The sequence below is a fragment of the Epinephelus lanceolatus genome, chromosome 15 (assembly GCF_041903045.1).
Source record: "Epinephelus lanceolatus isolate andai-2023 chromosome 15, ASM4190304v1, whole genome shotgun sequence".
NCBI classification, from domain to species: Eukaryota; Metazoa; Chordata; class Actinopteri; order Perciformes; family Serranidae; genus Epinephelus; species Epinephelus lanceolatus.
Genome location: NC_135748.1, coordinates 27,269,063 through 27,293,552, shown reverse-complemented (window position 1 = coordinate 27,293,552; position 24,490 = coordinate 27,269,063). Strand labels below are relative to the sequence as shown.

Here is a 24,490-nt window from a genome sequence, read left to right as displayed (position 1 = left end):
GGGGCCGATTGCAGCAGCCTCACACAAGTCAGGTGTACTCAAGGAGCGTGTCTAGGACTTGTGAACATTCGGGGCTTAACCCGGGCTTCTGTCGGGGGGTCCAGAGAATGTCCACTGGCAGGTTTTTTGGTAAACAAGCTCTACTTTAAAGCTTTTTTTATGCACTCTGGCACCTTATTTGCATTAAAAGTACAAAAAAATCCAGTGTAAATTTAATTTAATTGGGAATAAGAAAATGGTTGGGGGTCCACCTGGTGCTGTATAGCCAGATTTTGGCCCATGGGCCTTAACTTGAGTATCCCTGCTCTAGATTGGCAAAATACAAACATTGGGAAAATAACATAATTAAAAATTTGACTCTCTTCTCTCCTCATTATCATCCCTTTTCCCCCTATGTGTCTTTTGAGCCAAAGATAAAATGACATATATCATGTTATAGCGTCAGCGCTCATTTCATTTTACAGAAAAGGTTTGAAATAATAAGCTCACAGATGTCGGAGAAAATGAACAAAATCATGTTAACAAGACAAGACATAGGTGTATTAAATGCACCGGTTAGTTAAAAACCAGTTCAAAATTGGAATTTGGTAACTGCCATATTTAAAAAATGTAAAACAAAAACTGGATCTGAGCAAAAAATCCGAGTGGAGCATTAAGGCTGACTGTGAATGCACCCTTTGTCACTTGGATGGCGTTATTAGATAATATACAGGTATATTTTTTATGTTTGTTTTAAAGTAAATGTGTCAAATGCTAAACAGGCATAATTCTATATAATAAATTTTTGCATAGTAATGCTTTCATGTGTTGGAAGCATTTGATGGGCTTCACTGTGAGTTTGTGTCTAGTTTTACAGCGCTATCATATCCCAGTATTTCCTTTCATATACGCCTCCCTCACATTGATTGGAATCTTATTTGTTTTTAATCAAAGCGACTGGAGGACGATAATAATATTCACTGTCAGAAATAAACGCAATCAAATATAGGAATGACATTTTAATATGGATTCAGCATGGAGCCCAGGTAAGATTGGCACATTTTAAATATCAAGTTGCCGTTGTTAATAATGCCACAATTGGCTTCTTTGACAAATGACAATGAGATTGAATGCATATCGGCATTACCGCGAGATCAAACAGATATGACAAATAAATCCAGTTGGAGTTTTTGAATCCATCAGGAGTGTTTACTATGCACGGAGCAATATCTGGCTTTTTAGCTTCAGGTTTCTGACAGATTTTGCGGTTTAAATTGAAGGATACAGTTAATTACTTCCGTCTGTAAACCTCAGATAGATTGACGCGTGACAATTAGAAAAAGAACGGCTTCGTATTTCTGTGACAATGATTTTTTTTCTTTGAATTTATCAGTATAAACGACCAAGAATTATTTGTATGAAACTATAATTATGATGATTTAAATTAAAAGTAATGCCGCTTTGTGATTTCAGGGATCAATTTGGTTTATTTCATCAATTCTGAAATAATATCTGTTGTTTTCTCATACTGAGCTGAGCCCAAACGAAGGATTGTGCTTTGAATAAACTGGCTGAAGTTGTATTGAAATATTCTTTTCATCACTATCTTCACATCCAACTCCATTTTAATCTTCATGCTCAACTTCATCTTTAACCCCACAGCTCTCTCTTTCTCTCCATCCCTCCCTCACGCCCTCTCTTTGTGTGTTATGGGCGGTCAGAGGCGGAAGGGCGTCCAGGGTTTTTTGGGTGTTTGTTTTATTTTACTGGGAACTACACTGCTTCCTGACAACAGTCTGAAAACAGGCAAGAATGCCACATGACTCAATGACTCAACCCTGCTGCTCTGCCTTTCTCTCTCGCGCACACACACGAGCACACAAATGCAGACACAGCCAACTTATAAACAGAACTCACATGATGCCAACCTACAAAACCGCACACACTGCATGCCAACCTCTGATAACAGCAAATGAAAGTACATCCATATCTACACCTCACACGATCTGCATTCAGAACATACCACTACACTTCTGTCTCTCTTGCTCCAGACTCCAGCGCTTCCACAATAAGTGTAAGGGCTCTCAGCGGACTGCCCTCTGACAGTAAAAAAGTGATGATTGCAAATACAAGGCAGACTGGCGAGGCCCGCGGCATCTATTATAGAGCAAAAGGGCCCCCAGTCTGTCTGTCTGCCTCTCTGACTGGCTGTCTGTCTGGCTGGTTGGTTGGCTGGTTGGCAGTGCATCAGTACTACTACTGCTGTTGCTGCCATGGCCCGCCACAACAATCGCTGGCTGGGCTCCTGAAGCCAGCTCCTGGACCACAGCCAGCAGCCTGTTTGCTCTACACCATTAATTTATGTTCACTGGAGATGGTGCAAGGTTGTAGAGAAGCTCTACAGCATAACTGCCCCGCTCGCCTGCCAAGCTACAGCAACAATAAAGTGGGTGAGGGGAGTCAGGAGGAGCGAGGGATGAATGGAGCGATGAGGGGTGAGGAAGGAGCCCTGGAGGATATGCGCGATATAGGCATCTGATTGTACCAAGCTCCATGAGGCTAAATAGCAATCACTCCCACACAATCCCAATGCACCTCCAGACTTATCGGATCGACCAATGAAAGGAGAGATGTTTTAGGGGAACGTTCCCAAATGCTATCATGCATAATGATAATAAGGTATCATTTTTATCCAATAAAGAAAAGAAAACTGTTTAGTATCTGCGCAGAAATCTGCAAAAGACTCCCAAACGAGGATCAACTGAGCTCAGCCCATAGATCTATTGGAGTTTGCCAACAGTTATATACACAAACTGTGTGTGTGCTCTGTTGTGGACCTGGTCTCATTTGTGGCCTGCAGCCATAGAGATGCGCCTATTTAATCGTCAGATCGAGTTCATGGCTTCTTTTTCCACCACACGGCTGCCCCTCCACTTTCAAGAGGAGGAATATGATCCCTCCATCCTTACAGCGGGGGCCTGGTCTCCTCTCAGTCTCTCCCTCTCTCTCATTTCCGTCGATCTCTCCTTCTCCTGCTGTACTCCATAGGCCCCAGCAGCTATCCCTTTCTCGCTACACGCTAACCCGTCTGGCCTCGTCTCGTATCCTCTCCACTCCACCTCTTCTCTTCTCCTCTCCTCTCCTCTCATCTCGTCCCCCCCCCCTCTTTCAAAGTTTCCGCTCGAGCTTTAAGCCAGGTCCTAGAGGGCAGGAATTTGGCCTGGTTTTTCAGACCAGTCTGTTGGCTTTGTTGTGGTAACTGGCTGCTCAGGGGCACCCAGCTCTGTTCTGCTCTACTCTCCAGCTCGCCTGATGTCAACACACAGCCACGCTCACTACTTGCTCTCAAGAAATCTTTAAAACATCTTGTTGCAGTGACTACAGCTGAGCCAAAGAGTCGTCTTCCCACAAAGAGTTTTGTTCCTATTAAATTTCAATAACTTCAAATTTCCAAGTCTTTTTTTAAATAATTCTCCAAAAATGAACCCCCTGTTCTTTTATCTCCTATGATGTAGCTTGTTGGGAGTGTGAAGTAATTGGTCTCTTGCCTTTGCGAGGGACTTTTAGGGCCTATAAGCAGATCATTAGAGGCCTGGTGGGCCTGTCAAAGCACAAGACCCCACCCACTCTGCCTGCATTGGACAACCTCATGTCCACACCACTTGTCACTGTTGCCAGTCATAAAGTCTCTGGGAGCACATGCTATAGCTAAAGCGTAGTGAACGAACTAAGCCTCTGAATAAACACTGGCACTGGTTTAATGGCGTATGTACACATTGTAAAAAAGCAATGATTTTCTATACTGACTAACTGAGAGTTGGCCTCAGGAAACCTCGAGCATGAGCCTTTTCAGTTCGTGTCATTTGCAATGGGGAAGAAAACTAGGATTTGTTTCTGAGTCCAAATGTGGCCTTGTTTTTCCTTATGCTTCATACATGTACATTAAGTTCTGCGTCAAACAGGTCCATGTTTTCAGACACTATTCAGACATACTGATGCTCACGGGCCATTTTAAAGTCAAAATAAAAAGAAAAATGCCCTTTTTACTTTTTTTATAACATATCCCTGGACAATAAATCACTATCTTTATATGCTTAAATCAAAATCCAATCACTTTTTCTTCCTGTAAAACCAAGTTTGACGTGTGTTTATGTAAGCTACTACCAACCAATTGCAACCTATAATATCACCACATCCACCCATCAATCAATCTGCAACTTTTAGCCACACAAAGCTAACATTAGGTGAGCTAGCTAGCAAAAGCATGCTACATCTGTGTGTCTTCGCTTTACAAAAATACTGTGGTTATGGGCGTCGTGGTCAGAGGCGCCTTTATTTAGATCTAGCCATATAGAAGGTATAGTGTTTTTCTTGCGTGCTATGAGGTCTGTTTGATATATTTTTGAGTAGCATATGTATAAGTGTGTAGCACACTGTTGTGTACTCAAGTTTTTTCTCCACATATGTTGATATATAACATGCATTTGTGTATAATGTATGCAGTGTAATTTGTTATCTCTGGTGGGAGGGTCATCTAGCTGGAGCATATGTATTTTAACATGCCGTCTTTATACATAAAGCTAAGTCTGACGAAGAGAATTAGCTTGAAACGTCACTTGTGGGTGTGCTAATAAATTGCATTTAAGGGAGTTACAGTGTGCGGCCCTTGCTTCATGTTGTTTATCGCTATCTTTCATTGGTTTGGTTTCAACTACTATGCTACTATACCATGGTCAAATCAAATGCAAAGAATCTGATTTAATCCCTCTTGTAATTGTACACTGATCAAATATTCTGTTTCACTGGGAAATGTGTCACAACACAGAAGCTCTAACTTCCATTTCACTGGGACTCCAAAGATTTGTTGGCAAAGCGCAGGGGGCAAGACAGTAGAGTACTTCTAACCCAGAGCCTGTTGATAAAGACTTAGTATTAACATACAGTGTCTCTTTAAGTTTATCCTCTTTCTCTATTGTATGCTGTGGACTTTGTTTAACTTCCTAAGTCAAAGTAAAGTGGGGCTGATCTTCCATTGAAACAGAAACAGAGTAATTTGTGCAGAGATGGACAGACCGAGGGAGAGAAAAGGGGGCTGTGATCGCTCTTCAAATAGAAGCTTCTGAGAGTTTCCACTTGACGGTTCTCCCTTTCATTGTGCATTAACTTAATGAGCATAAGTATTCAAATACACAACCAGGACCTCTTTTAGCTCGCTCCCTCTCTCTTTCTAGTCCCCCCCCCCCACCCCACCCCACTGTCTCTTTAAGACTCCACATTCTCGAGAGAAAGGCCAGTACATTCTAATAGCGAGCCTCAGGACACAACAACAAGAGCACAACCACTTACAGAGGACAAACAAGAAACCCCCGGGGCCGGCTACAGAATGTCAAGCCAATTTGGAAGATATCATAGGACATTTGTAATGTCAATTTTTGTTTTCAGGTCAAAAATCAAAGGCAAACATGGTGGGTAACATTTGTCCGTTACAGTGCAGGCAGGAACACCCCCTCCCCCGCTGAAAAACAGCTGCAGGGGACACTTCCTGTTTGCTAATGATGCTAAACGTGTTCAAGTCAACCATGTCAAATTTTCTCTCCCTCTGAATGGACAGCTGGGGTGGAAAGAGAGGTTTTCTCTTCTCCTTTCCACTGTCTCCCTTTTCCTCCATCCTCTGCCAGTGAGAGAAGTTCTCAGGGCCGTGACAGACAGACACTTCAGATCATGTCCCTGTCAGTGAGACAGGAGGAGCACAGCCGATGGTAACCATAGGTGCATTTATCTGAGATCACAAATACTTCCATGGAACAAAGCCAGCCAAGCCCTGATCAGTCACCACCCCGTCCCTACCTGTTGTGTCTGTTCTCTTTTTACTGAATACCGTTTTTGCCTCTCAGAAATGCACATCTTCTGAGCTCGCCTTTCATCTCGGGGTGCATGAGTCAAGGAGATATCTCCTGTCATTGCTCAACACCCACGGGCGGCTGGCTGCATGGGGCTGTGTGGACTGACAAATGCCCTCAGGATCTTTCACTTTCTTAATGTTCCTCAAAGCAGAGTCGACATGTGATGTGGAGTTAAAATGCCTTTGTGAAGTGCCGCCAAAAAAAGAGAGGAGAAGAGAGGAGAAAAGAAGGAGTGGTAAGGCAGGGATATAGCTTTTAGGCCTGGTTAATAGCAGCCGATCTTTAAGTGCATTCTTCCATCCTCTCCCTCTCTCTCCTTGTAGTGCTCTTAGGCTCAATCCTGCCCGGGGGCCGAGGTGACCTTTGACCTGGCTGGCCTGCCTTGCTACAGCCCTCTCGTTTGTTAGGGGCTTTATCCACTGACAAAGCAGGCAGGAAGTTGGCAGCCACCCAGCAGCCCCATGGGAGGATGACCATCAGCTAGCTCAGCTTACCGCTTATTACAGGATGGTGGGGAGCATGTGTGTTTGTGTGTCTGTCTGTGCACTGGCGTGTGTGCGCCCTTGTGCTTGCACACACTGTATGCATGCTTGTTTATAAACGTACTCGTGCACGTGGAATGCATGCATGTTCAACTGCAGCTGCACACTTGTGTTCGCGTGCACATGTGTGGAAAAGCGACAGCGTCAGAGACGTGGCTGACCTTGTTTTTTTTAATTATTTTTTTACTCGTGCCGGCAATTTTTTACTTTGCTAGCTAATGACACGCAAAGAATAAGCCTGGAAGCTACGGACGTCCCTGTCTCCGAGCTAACCCGATCAGCTACGCATGTTAGCAACAATCAGGCAACCTTCCAGCCGCTGGACTCAGGGGACCCCAGCACACTTCTTTCTCTCTCTGTCTCTCCACTCTTTCTCTCCACCTCCTCCTCCTCCTCTCTGCAGCCTGCTCATCAGAGCGCTCAGAACAGCTCACTAAAACATTATATCATAAGACACTCCAGTTTCACTCTCGCCACTCCATAAAAGTCAGGTAATTCATACTTCATTTATATACCTTCCCATTAATAAAGCTGATGAACTTTTACTCCTTAAATCTAATGGGCCATTTTGCCGTGGCTGCCAGCGCTCGCCGTTTTCTCTGTCTCTCTCTATCTGCCTCTCCTCTTCCTTCTACTCTCCTGGAGAAAGCTAATCCACAGTCACTTAGCCACTGATCACGTACAGTGTTTTATGGGTGAGGAGAGAAAGAGAAGGATTTAGAGATTTTTGAGGCTTTTGACTGACCTCTTGCCACAGACGAGCAGTGACACGTACCGTATGGTGATTTTAGCTTTTGGTGGTTCTCTCCCCTCTCTCTCTTTACCTGGGTCTCTATCTGGGTGCGACACAGGGTCACTGACCTCCAGGCCTAAAGCAAGGCATGATGGCTCCCCAGCTCGGAGGCTGTTGACAAGCGTCTGTGTTCTTTTCAACAACTCGTTGAACCACCCCCCCACCCCCCCACCCCTTCCCTTCTCAGGAATGTAACACAACCGCTCACTGAGGTAACCCAAGCCCCTCCCCTCTTCCCATCCTTCATTTACAGAAAGAAAAAGAGACAGAGCGAGAGAAAGCCAGTGAAAGCAAGACCAACTGGGGGTGTTAGACAGCTGTCCCCCATCTCCCCATCTAACTCTTGCTCCCTCTCTATTTCTCTTCCTCTCTTTAGATTTGCTTCTAGCCAACTGCCTGTGGAATAATTAATGATGCAATTGAGCCGAGGAGAGGACTCTGACCAGCAGGGGCCGTCCCTGAATGCCTGGGTAGCCGTTTTATGGAAGACCGGAAAATAGGAGGAGAGAAAGACACGGGGAGATAGATAGGCAGAGGAAGAGGGAGACATAAAACAGTCAGACAGTGAAGAAAAAGAGATGGTTAATAGTCTGTTCCCCCCAACAAGCCTTAACCCAGTCTTCCTCTCTGTTTTCGTCCCCTCTAGTCTAATCCTCCGTCCCCATCCCCCCTCTCCTCTCCTCCATCCTGATGGCGGGATTGGGGGGCCTGACCTGTCTGGTGATTGATGGTAATGTCTCAGGAAGTCATTTTCCCCGACAGCACCCCGCCGCCTTTCACCAGGCCTGGTGCAGAGGTGAGCCCATCACATGGACGCTTTTAACTCTTTGCTCACTCGCTGCCCAGGTCTGCCTGACCCGTCTATCTCACGCGCCCTCATCCCCACACCACCCTTTGCTCCCTATGCCAACCACCAACTCTGAGCCAGTTGAGTCAGACACCATGACGGGGGTGAGAAAGTTGGTGACACAAGATTAAAAAAAGTTTGCAAAGCAGTGAAAACAAGGGCATCTTGGCAAAAAAACACAGGCCATCTTGAAGTGGATCTGCCAAGTGGCCCCTAATTCAGGTTGCTGGGGATGGATCCCCACGACTCCATTACTGTCAGCGCTTACCACCTCCATTATGGCAATTAGGACGTGGTTCCAACACTAGGAATGCTTTGCTATGCTCTGGAATTGCTAACATCTGCCGTGTCTCCGCTCCATGTGTCAGAGTAGAGTTGTCTTTTCTTAAACACACATCTTTTTACAGTCACACTCTCCACTCTCTCTCCTCTCTTTTCCTCCCCGCTTCTTCGACGCTGCTCTCCACATTTATTTTCTTAATTCGACTCAAACTGTGCCTTAAAGAGATCCCTCTCTGTTTGAGTCCAAATAACCTAAAATGATCCGTGAAGAGCCTCGTGGTTCCCGTTTTCAATAGGCTTCATTAGTTTTTAATATCTAGCCAAGGAACGGAGGGGAAAATGGCATGGAGATAATCAATGGAAAGGGGCTGGTAGCCTATTAATCTCCCCCAAAGGATTGTGGGTTAATACACGCTCTTGCATAGGCAAACATGGCTGTGTGGTGAACACATCTGTCTGCCTGGATGGGCTACTTAATGAAACAGCCAGCGTTTGGCTGCTGAGATGGATGTCGTTCCCCCAGTGAAAAATGAGTTCTCTCTCCCACTACGCTGAGCCACACATGATAGGGCTCCATTCAATTCACCAGAGATCTGACTGTGTCCCCCGCGTGAGAGCAGCTTAAACAATGAGGGTGCCGGGCAGGACAGGCAACGCATGGCCACTAGAGCAAGTCTTCATGGAGATCATATCAGGGAATCCTAATGTGAACAAGAAGGTGACTGATCTGGGAATGAGAGGAGACAGAGAAAGACTAGAAGAGCAGTGGTACAGTAGGCAGATAAAGAAGAACAAGGGAGGATAGAGATGAAGGCTGAGCCACCTGGGATAGATAAGCAGGCTCAATGTGTCTGAGCGACAGTGTTTGTGTGTGAAAACTTTGCTGTGCGTTTGTGTGCGAGCATTCTTGCCTATCTGCCAGGACATGTGTGCATGTTTTACTGTGTGTGTGTATTCTGACAGTGTCGGAGGTGACCCCCGGTCAGGGAGTCCTGTAACAGGAGCTCACCTCCGGTTCTGCGAGCTCTCCTCTCAGTGTGCTAAACAGCCACCTGAAGACAGGATTAGCCATTGTGACCTGGCCCCAGAGGTAACCGAGATACACCTCCGGGGACAGACATGAAACACACACTGTCACGTGTTTTGCAGATACGCAGCCAGGTGAGAGGAGACACACACACACACAGAGGAAGATAGAGGTTTAAAAAAAAAAAAATAAATGGAGACAAGACGGGACAGGTGGTGATGGGGATTGTAAGAGCAAACAGGACACCTATAAGAGGATGAATGCAAACAGGGTACAGTGTAACATCGAGCGAGCTGAGTTAAAGGTGTCAGCGGTGTTTGCTGTTGTCTAGTGAAAACAAAGAATCAGAGCGTAAGAGGATTGGGCGACCTAACCCAGTGCCTTGGGGTAGCTGAGATTTGTGCCTGCATGGAAATTGATGCCTGTCAGCCTGTCTATGACTCAACTCTGACAGTATGCATGCATGTGTATTTCTGTGTGCACATACAAAGTGTGCGTGCTGTGCTGTGACAAATGAGCTGTGCTTAATTTGCGACTGATTATGCGGGCTGCTGGTGCCCTAAACCCCCTTTGAACTTGTAATTGCCCCTGGTTTCAGTAATGAACATTAAGGAGGATTCAGAAACGTGTGGCTAATTACACATTTGCCCCCCCTTTTCATTTCTTCATCTTCATACTGGGTAAGAAAGGGGAAAAGGAGGAGCAGGAATAGTGGTAGTAGGAGGATGAGAGCCAAGGAGGAGGTTCTGGGTTGGGAGGCATACACACTGCTGTTGTCGCCCTCTTTATCTAAATAATTGTACAAGCTGGTTTATGGGCTTTAGAGAGGTGCTTTGTGTGTCAGCCGCTGCAGCCCTGGGGATATGGGGACTAGCTTTCCTCATGATCAATATTCAGAGAGATTCACATCTGGAGCCAAGGCCTGCTCTGCTCAGATTTGGATTTATATATATTTATTTTTTCTTTTTATTTGATTTCTTTGCTTCTCTTCTTCCTCTATCCCTCTGCTTAATCTTATCAGCATGTGGTATTTTTTTGATACAGGGGGTTGCTTATCTATCACACATGCTCATTTGTATAGCCTTACATGATCTTAGGGGGATGTGGCTGCAGAGAAATCCGGAGTAAACGAGGTCTGCTCTGTGTGGAGAGCAGACACCAGCAACACACGGCTCAATATATACGCTTGGCAGAACTGCTTGAGCAACGGAGCATTCTGGGTAAATGGCTGCGGTGCAGGGAGGGTCCACTGAGGCTAGTGGAGGGGGAAGAGTTGGGGAAAGGAGCAACAAATTGACCCGCTCTGCCTCAGTCTTTGATGTGGACTGGGCTCTCTCTTAAAAACCAGTCCATATGTTCAGAGAGGGAAAGAGAGAGGATATCAATGGGGGAAAAAAATGAAAAGGTGAGGAAGTGGGGGGAAGAGGTGAGAACAAGAGACATGGCTCCCAGTTATAAGGACCCCACTGTGCAGGAATCCCACTGCCTGCCCCTGGACTGAGCGCCGGGCAAAACAAAAGCATGCATTTGAGAGGAGTAGGAAGGGAGGGGAGAGAAATCACACAAAATGGCAGGAGTGGGATTTGGTGCAGCCAGGGTCCCATGACAAACCAAACAGTGAAACACAAGGTCTGTTTTTGATTTCTACTCAATGCCTCCATCCCTCAACCTTTTCTCTTTCCTCGCCTCTCCCTCCCTTCTTTAGCCTGGTTCGCCGTTTTCCACCGCTTGTGCTGCTCCTTTTTTCCCCTTTTGCATTATTCTTCTCTTGGTGTGAGATGAATATCAAAGCAACACTGGGGCAGCTTGGAGGCCTGCAGCAGAATCTCATTGGCCTCAATGGTCCCCAGCATGCAGCAGCCACCGTTCTAGCAGCTCTTGCCACAACCCCGCAATCAACCGTGGGGTGGGGGGTGGGGGGCTAGCCTGCAGGGCGGTACCCCTGGAAGGGTAAGGGGTAATTTAAGGAAACTAGCTCTAAGATGTGAAACCAAAATCCTCTTATGCATTTTGTTATGAGTAAGATAACCCCAAAAGTGTAGAAAAGGGAAAGCAGCACTGAATCAGCTACCACCATCTTAATAACCTTGGTTTTCCACCGGGGGCATGTACGCTATCACAGACTGCCTCACGGGGTCCCTTATTACACATGACGTCATCCAGCTCTATTTCCCATAGAGTCAGCTCAGCCAGGTCCTAGCCAGCAGATCAGTGTTATGACTACAGCTGCGGATTGCGCTAAGGCAAGGAAACATTGCCGAGCTGGAGCTTACTCTCAGCGGAGCACAGGGCCTTACAGAGGTCTCCTCAGCTCTGCGCATGTGTGATCTTGGAGGAGTCTCTCCCTAGTCAGAGCTGTGAGTTTATAAATCTGACTGCCCTCCACAGGCCCAGCACTGTTTGGATTCTGCTGCGGTCAGGGCATGTGCAGTCACCTCGGCAGGGGTCGGTCAAACTCACGCTGTGCTCACGGTCTTCCATCAGAACGTCACTGTTGTAAAATGCCTTTTAAGAAACGCACATATACTGTCCTCCTTTGTTTTTCAGTTCACTCTTGTCTGACTAGAGGATATGTCACGGGTTACTCTGTTTTTTTCTTTGGCAAACACTGTGGAGTTTCACACAGCTTAATCACCTCCATGCAGTGGGAACGTGTCGTAAACAGTCCCTCAGCGAAAGCACTCATTTCTGCTACTTCATTAAACAACCTGCATTAAGATGCAAACAGCAGGAATGAAAATTAACAGGGAGGGAGGGGGAAGGGAAGAAACATGAGGTAGAGGGAGGAGAAGCATCGGGGTTAAGCAGGTATCCCTACATTTCCACATGCACAATAACACCATGTTCTATGGGAACGAAACACCAAACACGCCTGCTCTCTTCACAAGCTTACACACACAGTGTATGCAAGGTTAGTGTGCCATGCTTTATATGTCAGTGGATTCCATGTGGGGTTATAGTTGGCTTTGAAGTGGAACTATGACAGATCTGGATTAGGGGGCAAAGTGTAAAGGTCTGATGTCGGAGCATGAAACGAATTAGGCCTTATTACATTCTAATGCAGCACTAAACCTCTGGAACGGCTACCTACTATGCCAAAGCACACTGTAAACAAGGCTCTCAACACACTAACACTGGGAAATTACCGCAGAGCTGCTCTGCAATGATATGGCAAAGTTGATGCAGCCTGTCGTATAATTATACAGCCTGTGAAAATTGGAAGTCACTGGATCCCCCGTCTAAACTTTCATTCTGTTTTCTGCCCCCTCTTTCTAAAAAAAAACAAAAAAACAAAAACATCTTGTTGACAAGTAGGGGTAATTTGTTGACGACGAGGAAAGTGAGATTCTCATGCGAAATAATGCATTTTTCAAGTGTCCTCACTAGTTTGAGTGTCTTTCTCTGTGAGGTCTGTCCATGCTGCGGTGGCCCCTCAGTGGTGGCCTAGCTGGGGGAAGAACAGATGGCAGGCTGAGGTGGCTTGTGTCTCTGTTTTCCAGGGTCGCTGAGCAGCCAACATTCGAACACAGCGACTAGACAATAGCTCGGCACCAAACCTCAACCCCGAGCATCTCCTTCAGGACTCATTATCAATGACTTTTCAACGACTTAACATCACCAAACTACCCTGTCATGTTGTCACCAACACCTGTTTTGTAAACACACGCGCACAAAGCGACGGGCTGTTGTCACAAACGTAATGTGATGACTCTTTTTCCCTGCGTCTCTCGCTGATCGTCACACATTTGGGCGGCGGCAGTGAACCAAACTGTCGCCTGGGTTGCCACGGGTGACTGGAGAGCTGACTTTTGGGCTCCGAGGCAAACGAGCACATGACAGATTAGTGTGTGGGCCTCCTCCAGGCTTCCACCTCTGTGACCCTTAGGAGCCCCCTCTTTACCCCCTCCTCACCCTTGCTCTTACCTCCTAAACACTCCCCCCCTTCTCCTGTTTCTGCTTTGTCTCCACCCTCTCTTCATCTAAACTCACACAACAAACAAAAAAGGTGAAAAGCAAACACATTTTTGATGTATATGACTGACACATAGTTGCTTCTGTATCATATTTATGGCTTTAAAAGTTAATTTAATCACACTAGATGTAAGTGAACTAACTGAGCATGATTTTGTTTTTGAATAAAGAACAAAACTGGGAAGACAGTGGGCACCAACAAATATGGAATAAACAGCTTTCAGCAGTTGAGTGTAAAAGGAGAAAGGGCTCGGGTATTTCAAACTGTTTGCAGATGTGTGTCTCCACCAGTTAAATGCTGCTTGTACTGGAACAACACACACGGATTAGAAGGACTAGAGGAGCTTAAACAAAAACTGGGGATCCTACAGAGCTGACTGTTTAGTCTACTCAAACAACATGCCCTCTCTTTTCGAAGGGATGGACTTGTACACTTGTTTATCGTATGGGACAAACATCCGTTGCCAGGGTTTGGCCCTGCCTGCGCCCATGTCTTGTGAATGACCCGAGCTGGCTCTTTTATGTGCGTCTATAAAGGGCGGTTGAGAGAGCGGCTAGGAGGGCTCGACCTGACGATGACACCCTGTCGTCATGGAGACTAATGCTATGTTGGGTTTAGGATTGGGGGGGGGGGTGCCAGTGTCACTAGTGTCTAATTATGTTTGCAGCAGCACAATGCACTCATCTCCTGTCAAAGTGTGATGTGTCCTCACTCTGTATTAACACAACATCTTCTGAGCCCTGCTGTGTATAAAAACTGTTTCAATACTCACAGCATACAGGACAATGACATATTGTACTAATATCTATTGGCACATAAGCATATCTCATCTGAACACACTTCTACTGCTCACAGTCCAAAGACTTTCCAAATGACCTAGGGATATATCGCTTCCCTTTCAAGGTGCCCAGGGGACCAATACACCTGGCTTAGCAGCTTAACAGAATTTCCCCAAACACCCAGGCCAAAGGGTGGCCCGGCACAAAACCTGAGACGCTTGATGCTTGAGAGGGCTACCCTCCTTACTCATCTGACTGACCACTCTCCCCCTCTTCCCTCCGTTCCAGCGCACACATACACACACGTGTGCCAACTCTCAGCTGGCCTGCTCTGCTCCTGAGGTCCCCTATTTATTTTCATAGGTGTTTGAGGGTTTAAACTAGTCAAAAGACAAGGCCAGAGCCCAGAGTGGTATCTTTGTATCTGAGTGCTTCCTGTTTTCATTGCGAGGCCGACCCTTGTCTTTACAGGGGTGAGTAAGGGCTAGCGGGGGGCTAGCAGGGGGTGAGAGGGAAAGGAAGGCCAGGGGCGCCAAGGGGCTAATTGTAGATTTTAGAGTTTGCTTTGGCCGAAAAAAAGGGCATCACCTTGTGCAACAACAGGACAAAACTCCCATCACTGCCACCCTCTCTTCTCACTTCTCTCCATCTATCTATCTACCTATCCTCCTGCATTACTCCTTCCTCTCCCAAAATTCACAGTCCATGCTTTTGAAGTGCAGTAGAACATTTTACCCCTAACAGAGAAGTTTACCTTTCTGATAACATAATCTCCCTGTAGTATTGAAAAGCTTATACCAACAGTCTGGGATTTTCCTTCCCCTAATGTGGCTGGAAGACATCCAGAAACTCTTGGGGTGGGAGGGGGGTATTATAGAGAGGGAGAGAGAGTGGGAGGGAGGGTAGGAGGAGGGAGAGAAGAGACGGTCTGACCCTTTTCTGCCAGCTAACACCAGCTGATCTGTCCAGCCGTTTGCCAATTACATATGGGGCATTTAAGGTTGCCAGCTCACATGCTCTGTAATGCATGTACATACGGGCTCAACATAAAAGAGGTCAGGTTTAGCAGTAATTGTAGACTCTTCACATATTTTTTGAGATCTCTACGGCGCCAAAAACTCCATTTTCCCCGCAGCTGGAATGTTGGCGTGGCAGGGTCGATGGTTACTTTCTATACACGACTGTCCCGGAGAAAACCATCTTGTGATTTCTCCCAAGAGAGTGTGAGGTCAGACTGCAGCGAGGGAGGGTGGGAGGGGAGAGGGAGAGGGCAATTTTGTTATACTGAATCCAAAAGCCAACAGTTGTTACTATTGGCCTGTGTTGTTTTTCCGTGTGTGAGGGGGGGTCCTGTCCTTTTGAGCTTTTCAGAGGATGTGACAATAGCTGGATGTTGAGAACATATGTAGAGAGACCCCTGTGGCTCATAGAAGAGGAGCTCCATGCTGGCCCCGCAGTTTGAGGAAAATACAAGGCCGCTCCTTTCACTCCTCACCCCCTCAGTTAATGAATGCATGAATGGCAGAATGCCGCTATAGGCCATTCAGGGGCCAAAGTCCCCAAGAATTCACCCTTGCACAAACGCATCCAGCAATGGCAAATACATTTGCTTAACAAATTAAAAGAAAGGAGAATGGCTAATGGGTGTGTGTGTGTGTGTGTGTGTGTGTGTGTGAGGGAGAGTGAGTGAGAGTTTATGGGTGGGAGAATTGGATGGTGAGAAGGGGGATAATTCAATTAGTCCTCTTCCTCAGTAGAGAAATGAAGGAAGGTTAAAAGGGAGGGATTATTATTTGTACAAGACTGGCCAGGGCTTTGCACAAAAGAAACAAATAAAGATTGGAGAGAACATCTACAAGCAGGGGATGTGATAAAGGAGAGAGGGACAGAGAGAAAGAGGGCCTTGAAAGCTCTGCTCCGTCTGAATTAACCAGCTCTCTGAAAAATGCGCCTGTGCCCAACATCGGGCGGCCCCCACCCTCCTTCCCTTTCCACTCTTTCAATTCAATTTTAAAACAATTCTAAAGAAAATTGTTGGCGACTCTTCCAAAAGCTCTGTATGCGTCATTCTGTCTTTTTCTCTTTGCATCTTCTGCAGAAGGGGAGCACTGAGGCTGTGTGAGTCTCTCGCCAGGAAAGATGCCAAATCATGAGGAAATTTTTAGTCTTAACTCACACGAGGTGTGTTCATGCATTGTGTGCGTGTGTATATGCATGCATACGGTAAATCCCAATTCAATAAAACCACTGTTTGTCCCTTTCATACACAAACAAGACATCCAGCTCCAAGCTCAGGGGAGGAAAAAGGACCTAAAGCAAAAAGATTTCTCTCAAATAATTAAAAAAAAAGTTCATCCTCCCTCCCTCCCTCCCTCCCTCCCTCAGCCTCTGAATGAAGCCTGGTCTGTACGGTTTGGTGAGAGGTCTCCAGTCAGGGAGCGATGGAGCTGTGAACAGCTGTGAAGTCATTTTGATAATGATGAGAATAATAAGCATGCAGACTGGCGTGGTGGAGCCGCTAAGGCCTGCGAGGCTCAGGGCTTTGCTGTTGCAGCTTCACTGCTCCTGAATAGATAAAAGTGATTAAAGCACTCCTGATTATCCCTGACCAATATGTAATGGATTTACAGCCCTTTCAATTAGGCCGTATTTGCTGGCCACACATTACTTGAGGTTTTGGTTAGATAATCAGGGTACAGGGAGCTTTGGGCAGGGGGCTGGGCACTGGTAAGGAGAGGAGGGGTACAGGGTGCACAGGGGCCACCTGACCCTCTTAAATGTGCGGATGATCCATAAGTCTCTTCTACTTTCTCTCTATCTCTTCTTTTACTTCTCCCTTCCCCCCCTGCATTGTCCCTTTGCTCTGGGACAGGGAGCCACGTGCTCAGAGAGCAGCTTATGTGTCCTGGCGTGGCCACCTCCTCCTGAAATCTGACCTGTGTTGCAAAATCAATACAGCCTGATGTTCTGATAATGTCCTGACATTAGCAAGGGTGGTGGGACATGTGGTCTGTCCCCTTATACATGACACACTCTGCGCAGACAGAAAAGCAGACTGACACACACACAGAAAGCAGCTACACAAAGGAGTGTTTCATCATTTTTTACTAAGTATGTCTGAATTACTGTGGCATTTGTGTGGCAATATTTAATCCAAGCCATGTAGCATCACTGTGTGTAGTGAAGTGCATGAGCCAGTGTCAGAGCTGTCTGACTGAACTGTTTGGCAAACAAACAATTTCCTCTCAGCTATGGAGGAGAAATATATTAGCATCTCAACCTCAAACATAAGCAAGAATGTCACCAAGTCAACCGGATTATAAAATGTGAAACTGAAACTGAATAGATTCAGTCGTAAAAATGCATTTTGAAAGACATGATATAGCTGTCAGCCTGGAAATTTGCACCCATAACCATGTATACACCTACACAGGAGTTACTGTGACGCAAACAAAAATATGTCACACACACCTTTACACTCACAATCACTGCTTTTAATCTGCAGCAGAAAAACACTCCTCTTCAGGCCGAGTGTTGGGCCGTCTCCCCTCTTACTCAGAGTGTGCTGAGCAGAGTAAACAGTCCAAACTGATTAGATTGACCTGGTCACTGTGTCCGTCTGACAGGTGGCCGACAGGTGAGCATCACAGCGCTGCTGTCACTCACTCCCTCACTTCCTCAGTAACGACTGTGTGACAGCTGTGTGTCTGTGTGTGTCTGAATGTGTGTTCTACTGGGGTTGTTTTCATACATGTGTATCTCCAAAAAAAGTCCTGCTTACCGTGAGATGCTGGAACAGCCACGCCCTCATGATGTTAGTGGCCACCTTGGGGAAAATGCCACGCTTTTTCTGCCTCTTCTTATCCTTGTCCGGATCATCGTCATCCCCTGTGCCAGGCGATGCAACGCTGTTGTCTAAGCCATCTCCTGGACGGAAACCAAACCCGGGGTTAAATAACATCCCCGACAACACCACTGACTCAGAATAGTATCAAAAACAAAAAAATCCTAAATCTGAAAACTCTCAGAGCTGAAACAGAAGTACAGGCAGTCAAAGCTGAATTTAAGGCTCATGAAAAATGGATAAACGGACAAATACCAGAGATATGAAAGAATCCACAAGCACCGCGCTGAGGCCTAGAGAATCGCCGCGGCAAAGCTAGTGTTGTGTAGCGGAGATATGGAGGTGGGGGGATTTAGATGGCCTTAGACCAAGTCCCGTACAGCGAGTGAGGGGTTTACACAGAGGCCTAGCTGAGTTGTTCTATACCCCAGAGCACGGGAGAGGGGAATAGGGGTTAATGACTCTAATGTTATGGTTGGACGCTGAAACACTAGGTTCCTCATTCCACTTCTACAGTAGGAGGAGGAGGAGGAGGAGGAGGAGGAGGAAGGAAAAAATGGAGCGCGATGACAAAAAAAAAAATGGACAAGGAGCCTTCAAGTACAGTAGAGGCTCGGACTCATGTCATTAATTCAATTAAATTTGCATGCTTGACATAATGTAGAGCTTTTTTTTCTTCATCTTTTGAAGAGAGCCAAAGGGGACAGGAAGGAGTTATGCAGACATGTACAGTACATTCATGCATTCACATTGCGTGCGCAGACGCACACTCGCACACAAACAAAACTCAAAGGAGTTGATAATTCACGGCATCCAGTTGAGACGTAGGGATGTGATTTGGGGTGGTTCATTGTTGCACTTCGATGCACATAATGAACTCGTCTGCCTCCCCCCACCACCCCACCCCAAGCCCCGACTCTCTCAGTCCTCCTCTCCCACTCGCTTCCCTTGCAGCAACCTCCCCCCTCCCCTCCCCATTCCGCCACAAGATTAGCATGACAGGCCAGCGGCGGCTTCGCCTGCATTAATGTCCGTCAGCGTTTGATTTCAAGAGGAAAAACATGCACATAACCCAGGCACGATTTCTCCTTTAAATCGAAGTTTCCATCTTTGTCCCGTGCCTTTTTCTTGTTCCTCTTCCCTGGCATTAATTGTGCATTAGCAAAAATGATTTACTTTTAACAGTCATAGTTATTTTTTCTTGCCCCCGGGCACAAATGCCTTGAAAGCCTTCCTTGAGGGCATCTAAATTATGTATCTGAAAAACTCCTCCACTAAGGCAGAGAAGGACCCTGACGTTCTCAAAATTCAGACTCGCATGTCCTCCTGTTTTTGGGGAGGCATCAATCACAGCCACCTATACAAGCCTTAATCTCGCATAAATATTTGAACTAATAACATTAAAAAGGGGGAAAGAAAAAGGATCCGACTGGTGGCGTAATCAAATGCAAAATAAATGAAGAATACAAGGACAGCAGGGGCCCTTACTTCTGACTACTTTCCCCACTTTCTTTTTCCTCCCCCCCTTGTTTTTCCCCCTCTCTTTTTTCTCCTCTCTCTCCCTCTCTGTCTTTCTTTTCTTTCTGTGCACAGTGTTTTCCTTCCACATCATTAGCACAGAGCCACACGAAAGAGGAAAACAGAGAAGTGCCGACTTTGCGCTCCCTGTGTGAAGTTAAAGAAGCAACAGCCCCTCTGAAGGACATATGGGAATGGGGACATAGGGGTGTTGTAATTGTAGAATGGGCATTCATTAGTGGCAAATGCCGTAAATCCCAGGCTAAGTACGAATCCTTGTTCAGGAAAGCCTAAAACAATAAACGTTGGTCTGGCCATAGCCCTACCCTGACTGTGAGGGGCTTCCTGAGAAATGCAACCCAGACGGAAGTCAAGTCTAACTCCCCCAGTTTGCTTCCAAACTTCAATAACAACAACTAGTGAGCTGTGAATTTTAACCACCCTCCCCTTGTTTCTCTGCTTTTGAGCTCCACTGAATAATGTTGATACACAGTTTGGCTGTTTGTTTGTGTGCCGCTAGGTTTTGTGTTGATTTTCGAGCTAGTCTCCAAATCCCTCTCCTGCTGTGAGCAGTCAGGCTCATCCAATGGAACCACACAGTGGCCAAAAGGCTGGCAGATTAATTTTATTGACGTTTCCATTTTCACTGCAATGCGATAGCCTCCCCCCTGGCCAGGGCCAGAGCGACCCGTGCGTATTTACAGACTGACCTGTCACTTCATTACCCAGCATGCTCGCTGCCTCCTGCCCTAGCCCGCGAGGGTGAAACCAGACTCCAAGGCTTTCAGCTCCTCTCTCTGCCTCTGTCTTTCCCTCACATGCACATGGATACTGTCATGTGTGCACGGATTGGACATGTTCACGTTCTGTGTTCTGTATTAATAGTTGTTGTGAACTTTAAATACACAAGCAGGAATATTTGTATTGCTAATTTGAGAATATGAGGAAAATCAAGTGTGGACAGAAGGTGAAAAGAAACAAAGAAGAGGAACAAGGAGAAGCAGGGGGAAGAAAAGAAGGAGTAGAAAAAGAATAAAGAAGACCCAACTTGCACAACCTCATTACATCTAAAGGAGAGCTGGTGCTTTGCATCCACCCCCACTCCTTTCTTATGAGCGAGAGAAGGAACGCTGCAGGGCAAATTGTCCCAAACGCTAATGGCTTCTGACTGTTCCCTGGCAACTCTGCCATTCTAACCTGTGTGGATGTGCACTCTGAAAAAAATGAGGGAAGGGAAAGGAGAAAAAAAAAGTGCAGGGCAGAGCAGGGGGAAGCGTCCCATCATCTGGCCATGTGACACAGATGGGGGTTGGCTATTAGGAGGCAGCCGAAAGGCCTAGGGGAGCCGAGGTGCTGGAGTGTAGCCCCAGGCACTTTTGGAAAAGCAGCGCCCTTGGAGACGGCAAAAAAGACAGCCCCCCTCTTCCTCCTCCTCCTCTCTCCCACTCTCTCCCCAGTCTCTGTCTGTCTTCCCTCACTCCTTCCTCTCCTCTCCTCTTCTCTCACCCACTCTCTATCAATATCTTGACCTAAAGTGCTCGCTAAGAAAGTTTGTGCCTATTTCCATGTGCACAGAAACCGGGAAGGTGTAATCAGGCGAGATGGAAGACAATGACCAGACGCAATGAGGGCGAGCGAGTGAATGAAAACGCCAGCAAACAAACAAGCACCAAGTCCAAGAGCACATTACGCTCACATACATTCCCTCTCTCATCACCAGTGGGTGGTTATTAAAAATGCATTCAGATATATCTCCCTGTGAGTAAATTGGTCTCAGGGCTGAGCTCATTAACGGGTTGGGAAAGGACTGTAAACACACTGCAACTCTGCTTATCTAATGTTGGCACATTCAGGGTCGCTTCAGGATTCAGTGCACAAAGAACTGCTTTAGCACAGAGTGTCCTACAGTGTCTGCGGAGAGTTAAGGGGAATTCAGGGGAGTCCTAATGACTCCAGAGATCATGCTTCATGTCTAGGAGGCACCCTGCCCCTTGGGGAGCCGCTGAGGTCTAGCATTATGGATATGGCCGCGAGAAACACACATTGCAGTTCTATCAGTACGCCCTCCCCTTTGCTGCTCCACCATTCCGACATACCCGTGCATGAATGAATAATGGCTTGTCAATAGTTGGAAAACATTCAAACCCAGTCATGGTTAGTTATCAAATAACACTCCAGACTTATTGGTCCCTGTACTATTAATACACCTACTGAAAAGCCTGCAGACAAGCTTTAGATGTTGTGTGTGTATTATTCTAAAGGCTGCGCAGTGATTTTGCACTGGGAGGCCCCGGCATTTGTTTCAGGGTAATGAAGCAAGAGTGTAGAGGCAGTGGCTTATGGAAGCTGTGGTTAAAGTGACTAATTACAACAAACCCCCCACACCCCCTGTCAGCCCAAACTAGTCAGGCATGTTCACCCAAGCTCGCCCAAATGAGGAGAAGAGGGGAAACTCACGAGCGGTGTTAGAAGAAAAGAGGAGTAGACGGGGAACAGAAGCTAAGAGGTTTGTTGTAGCAGGAGGCTCCTTTGGCCTTCTCTACCTTAGCACGCCATAGTGCAAGCCTCCCTCCAACACCCTCCTATTACACCACCTCTAGCCCTGCAGGCTTGGCCGCGGAGAATGAAGAGAAAAGAAGAGGGGGATTTAGAGCCTCCCTTTTCCCTCTTTTTCTCCTCAACTTTTCAGCCAACATAAGCGGCGTTTAGCACATTCAGTCCCCCCCAAATGGCAGCGAATGAGAGAAGCAGTGGGGGCTCCTCTTTTGTCCGTCTGGTTACCCCTTTTATTTACTCTGGATTTACGAAGGGGTCTTTGCCGGCTCTGGGACCACATGCTCTTGACGCACACACAACCTCCCTCACATACACACATACACAAACACGTAGAGGCTCTATTCACACTAGCGGAATGGCCGGCCCTCTTGTTGCTCTGCACCGACTGGGGATTACGGATCCGCCAGCTACAGCCGCATGCTAGCAATATGCTTTGCACTCACGCAACATACGACGCAGACAAGTGCTAACGAGTAGAACATAATCCCTTTAATGATAAAACACACACTCGAGCGTCCAATTTCTAACAGCGAGTAACCCATCAGTGTGTTTGTGTGTCCTTGTGTGACCACACGCCATATGGTTTACTGTGCTCATTCAGATCCATACAGTAGATGAGGGCTCTAAACGGAACTGTTTTAGTGTGGCTGCACCACTGCAGTCAGTGTTTTACGCTGATTATTTCCTGATCTGTGCTTAAACAAGCAGCAGCCCCTTGCACTGGACCATAAAACAACAGCTTAGTAAACAGCAAGCATGCTGACAAATTGGTAGCGCTCAGGCCGGAGTCATTAACAGCCCTAAAACCTGTCAGAGCAATTACAACAAACTCTCTCCTTCAGCAAGTCCCCCTGCCAAACTCAGATGTCACTACCCGCCTCCTCTTTACCGCCCCCTGTTACCACCAGGACACCGGCTAAAGGTGAAGGAGAGACGGCTGCCACATTTCCCTCTCTCCTCCAATGGCCATGACTCCCGAGAGAAACGAGGACAAACCTCCATCTCAAACACAGCTGTATCTGCATCCTGAGTGCAACGACTGAGTGGTTCCTTTTGCATGAGAAGTAATGTGTAGTTGTCTCCCCCCAAAAACACATCATTAAGTGTTCCCTTAAATGAAGTGGAATAAGAGCTTCTAATTAGATGGGGTTTTTTTCTACGTGTGGGGAAGCGAGGCAGTCAGGCAGTAAGAAAGGCAGGGAGGGAAGGAAAGAGGGAAGCTGTGGTGGTGGTGGTGGTGGGGTAGTTGCTCAACAACTCCTGTACCTCCCCTCCCTTCTCCGCCCCTTCTCTAAGCCCCCTAACCCTGCCATCAGGCAGATATCTCTCTGTCATCCCTGGAATGCTGGAGATAACTATCGCCTCTCCACCGATACAAGGCCTCTCTCCTCTCACAGGCACAGCATTGACCCCACTGTGCACATCCCTACCATGGAGGGCGAGGTTGAAGTGGAGGCACCAGAGAGAAAGAGAGGGGAGGGGTGAGGGTTGGGGGGTTGGAGGTAAAACTTGTTTTTTAACAGCCAGTTAGGCTATTTTACCTTTTAACCCAAAATAAGGACTGGAGCAAAGCCACCCTCCCCTTTCAGCTTCTCCCCTGGAGCCAAAGAAGAGTAGTTCGTCCAGAAGAGAGAGGGAGGAAGGGGGGCACGCTGCCTGGTTACTGCCTTTTCTCCAGAGTCACTGCCTAGAACTCTCTTGATCTTTTCATAAGATTATCATCTGCCAAACCCCTAAAATTTAAAAAAAAGTATGGACATTATCCAAGGCTTTATACTCAACTTATTATCGGTGTGATTAACCTTTTACCTGCAACAACTATTTTCTTATTACATCATAAATTAGGACTTTGAGGGTTGCACAATGACTGCGTATACCTCCTGGGATTTTGATTTATTTTTTGTTCAATGTATGTGTATATGAACACACAGAAAAGTGCTACTTCTCACACAGATGTGGAGTGTGTATAAAAGGATGCATGTCAGCTGAGACAAGACTCTGCCATCTAAAGGGGGCTTTATTTGAGGAGGGAAAAAAGACCCAAAGAAAAGAGATGGAATAAAGATGTATAAAAGAAAGGAGGCAGGCTGTTGCAGATGTCAGGACCCAATTTGCATGAATGGCAAAGGGCTAAATTGCAGGGGATGGGGGAGCTACCCTCCACCCCCTCACCCCGCTCTTTTTTGGGGGAACTAAAAGGGAGCTGTGATGCCCATGACTGCTCCTCACTCAGCAGACAGGGATCAGTGGCTAATGAAGGGCTTTGGGTCTCCACCAGACATTTCACACTCTCTGCCTCCCTGACAACTCCACCCCGCTTCCCTCTGCACTCCGACATTGCCGCCGTTCTTCCCTTAAATTCCAAATCGAATGGGGCTAATTGGTCTCACAGGTAATGGCGGTTCAGCCCTTGTTTCCTGATAAACAAATGTACAAATCTGCTGATG

General features: G+C 46.7%; 1 protein-coding gene across 10 annotated transcripts in view; it reads right to left on the bottom strand.

The window, feature by feature from the left end:
* meis2a (Meis homeobox 2a) overlaps positions 1-24,490 on the bottom strand; it is an 85,184-nt gene that overhangs the window by 32,548 nt on the left and 28,146 nt on the right. For 8 of the 10 annotated variants that reach the window (XM_033641825.2, XM_033641824.2, XM_033641829.2 and 5 more), the window contains one exon: positions 17,907-18,052. In XM_033641825.2, the coding sequence (XP_033497716.1) occupies positions 17,907-18,052 (146 nt within the window). The remainder of the gene's footprint in view (positions 1-17,906; positions 18,053-24,490) is intronic. The other 2 variants (XM_033641826.2, XM_078175099.1) reach the window with 1 other exon arrangement.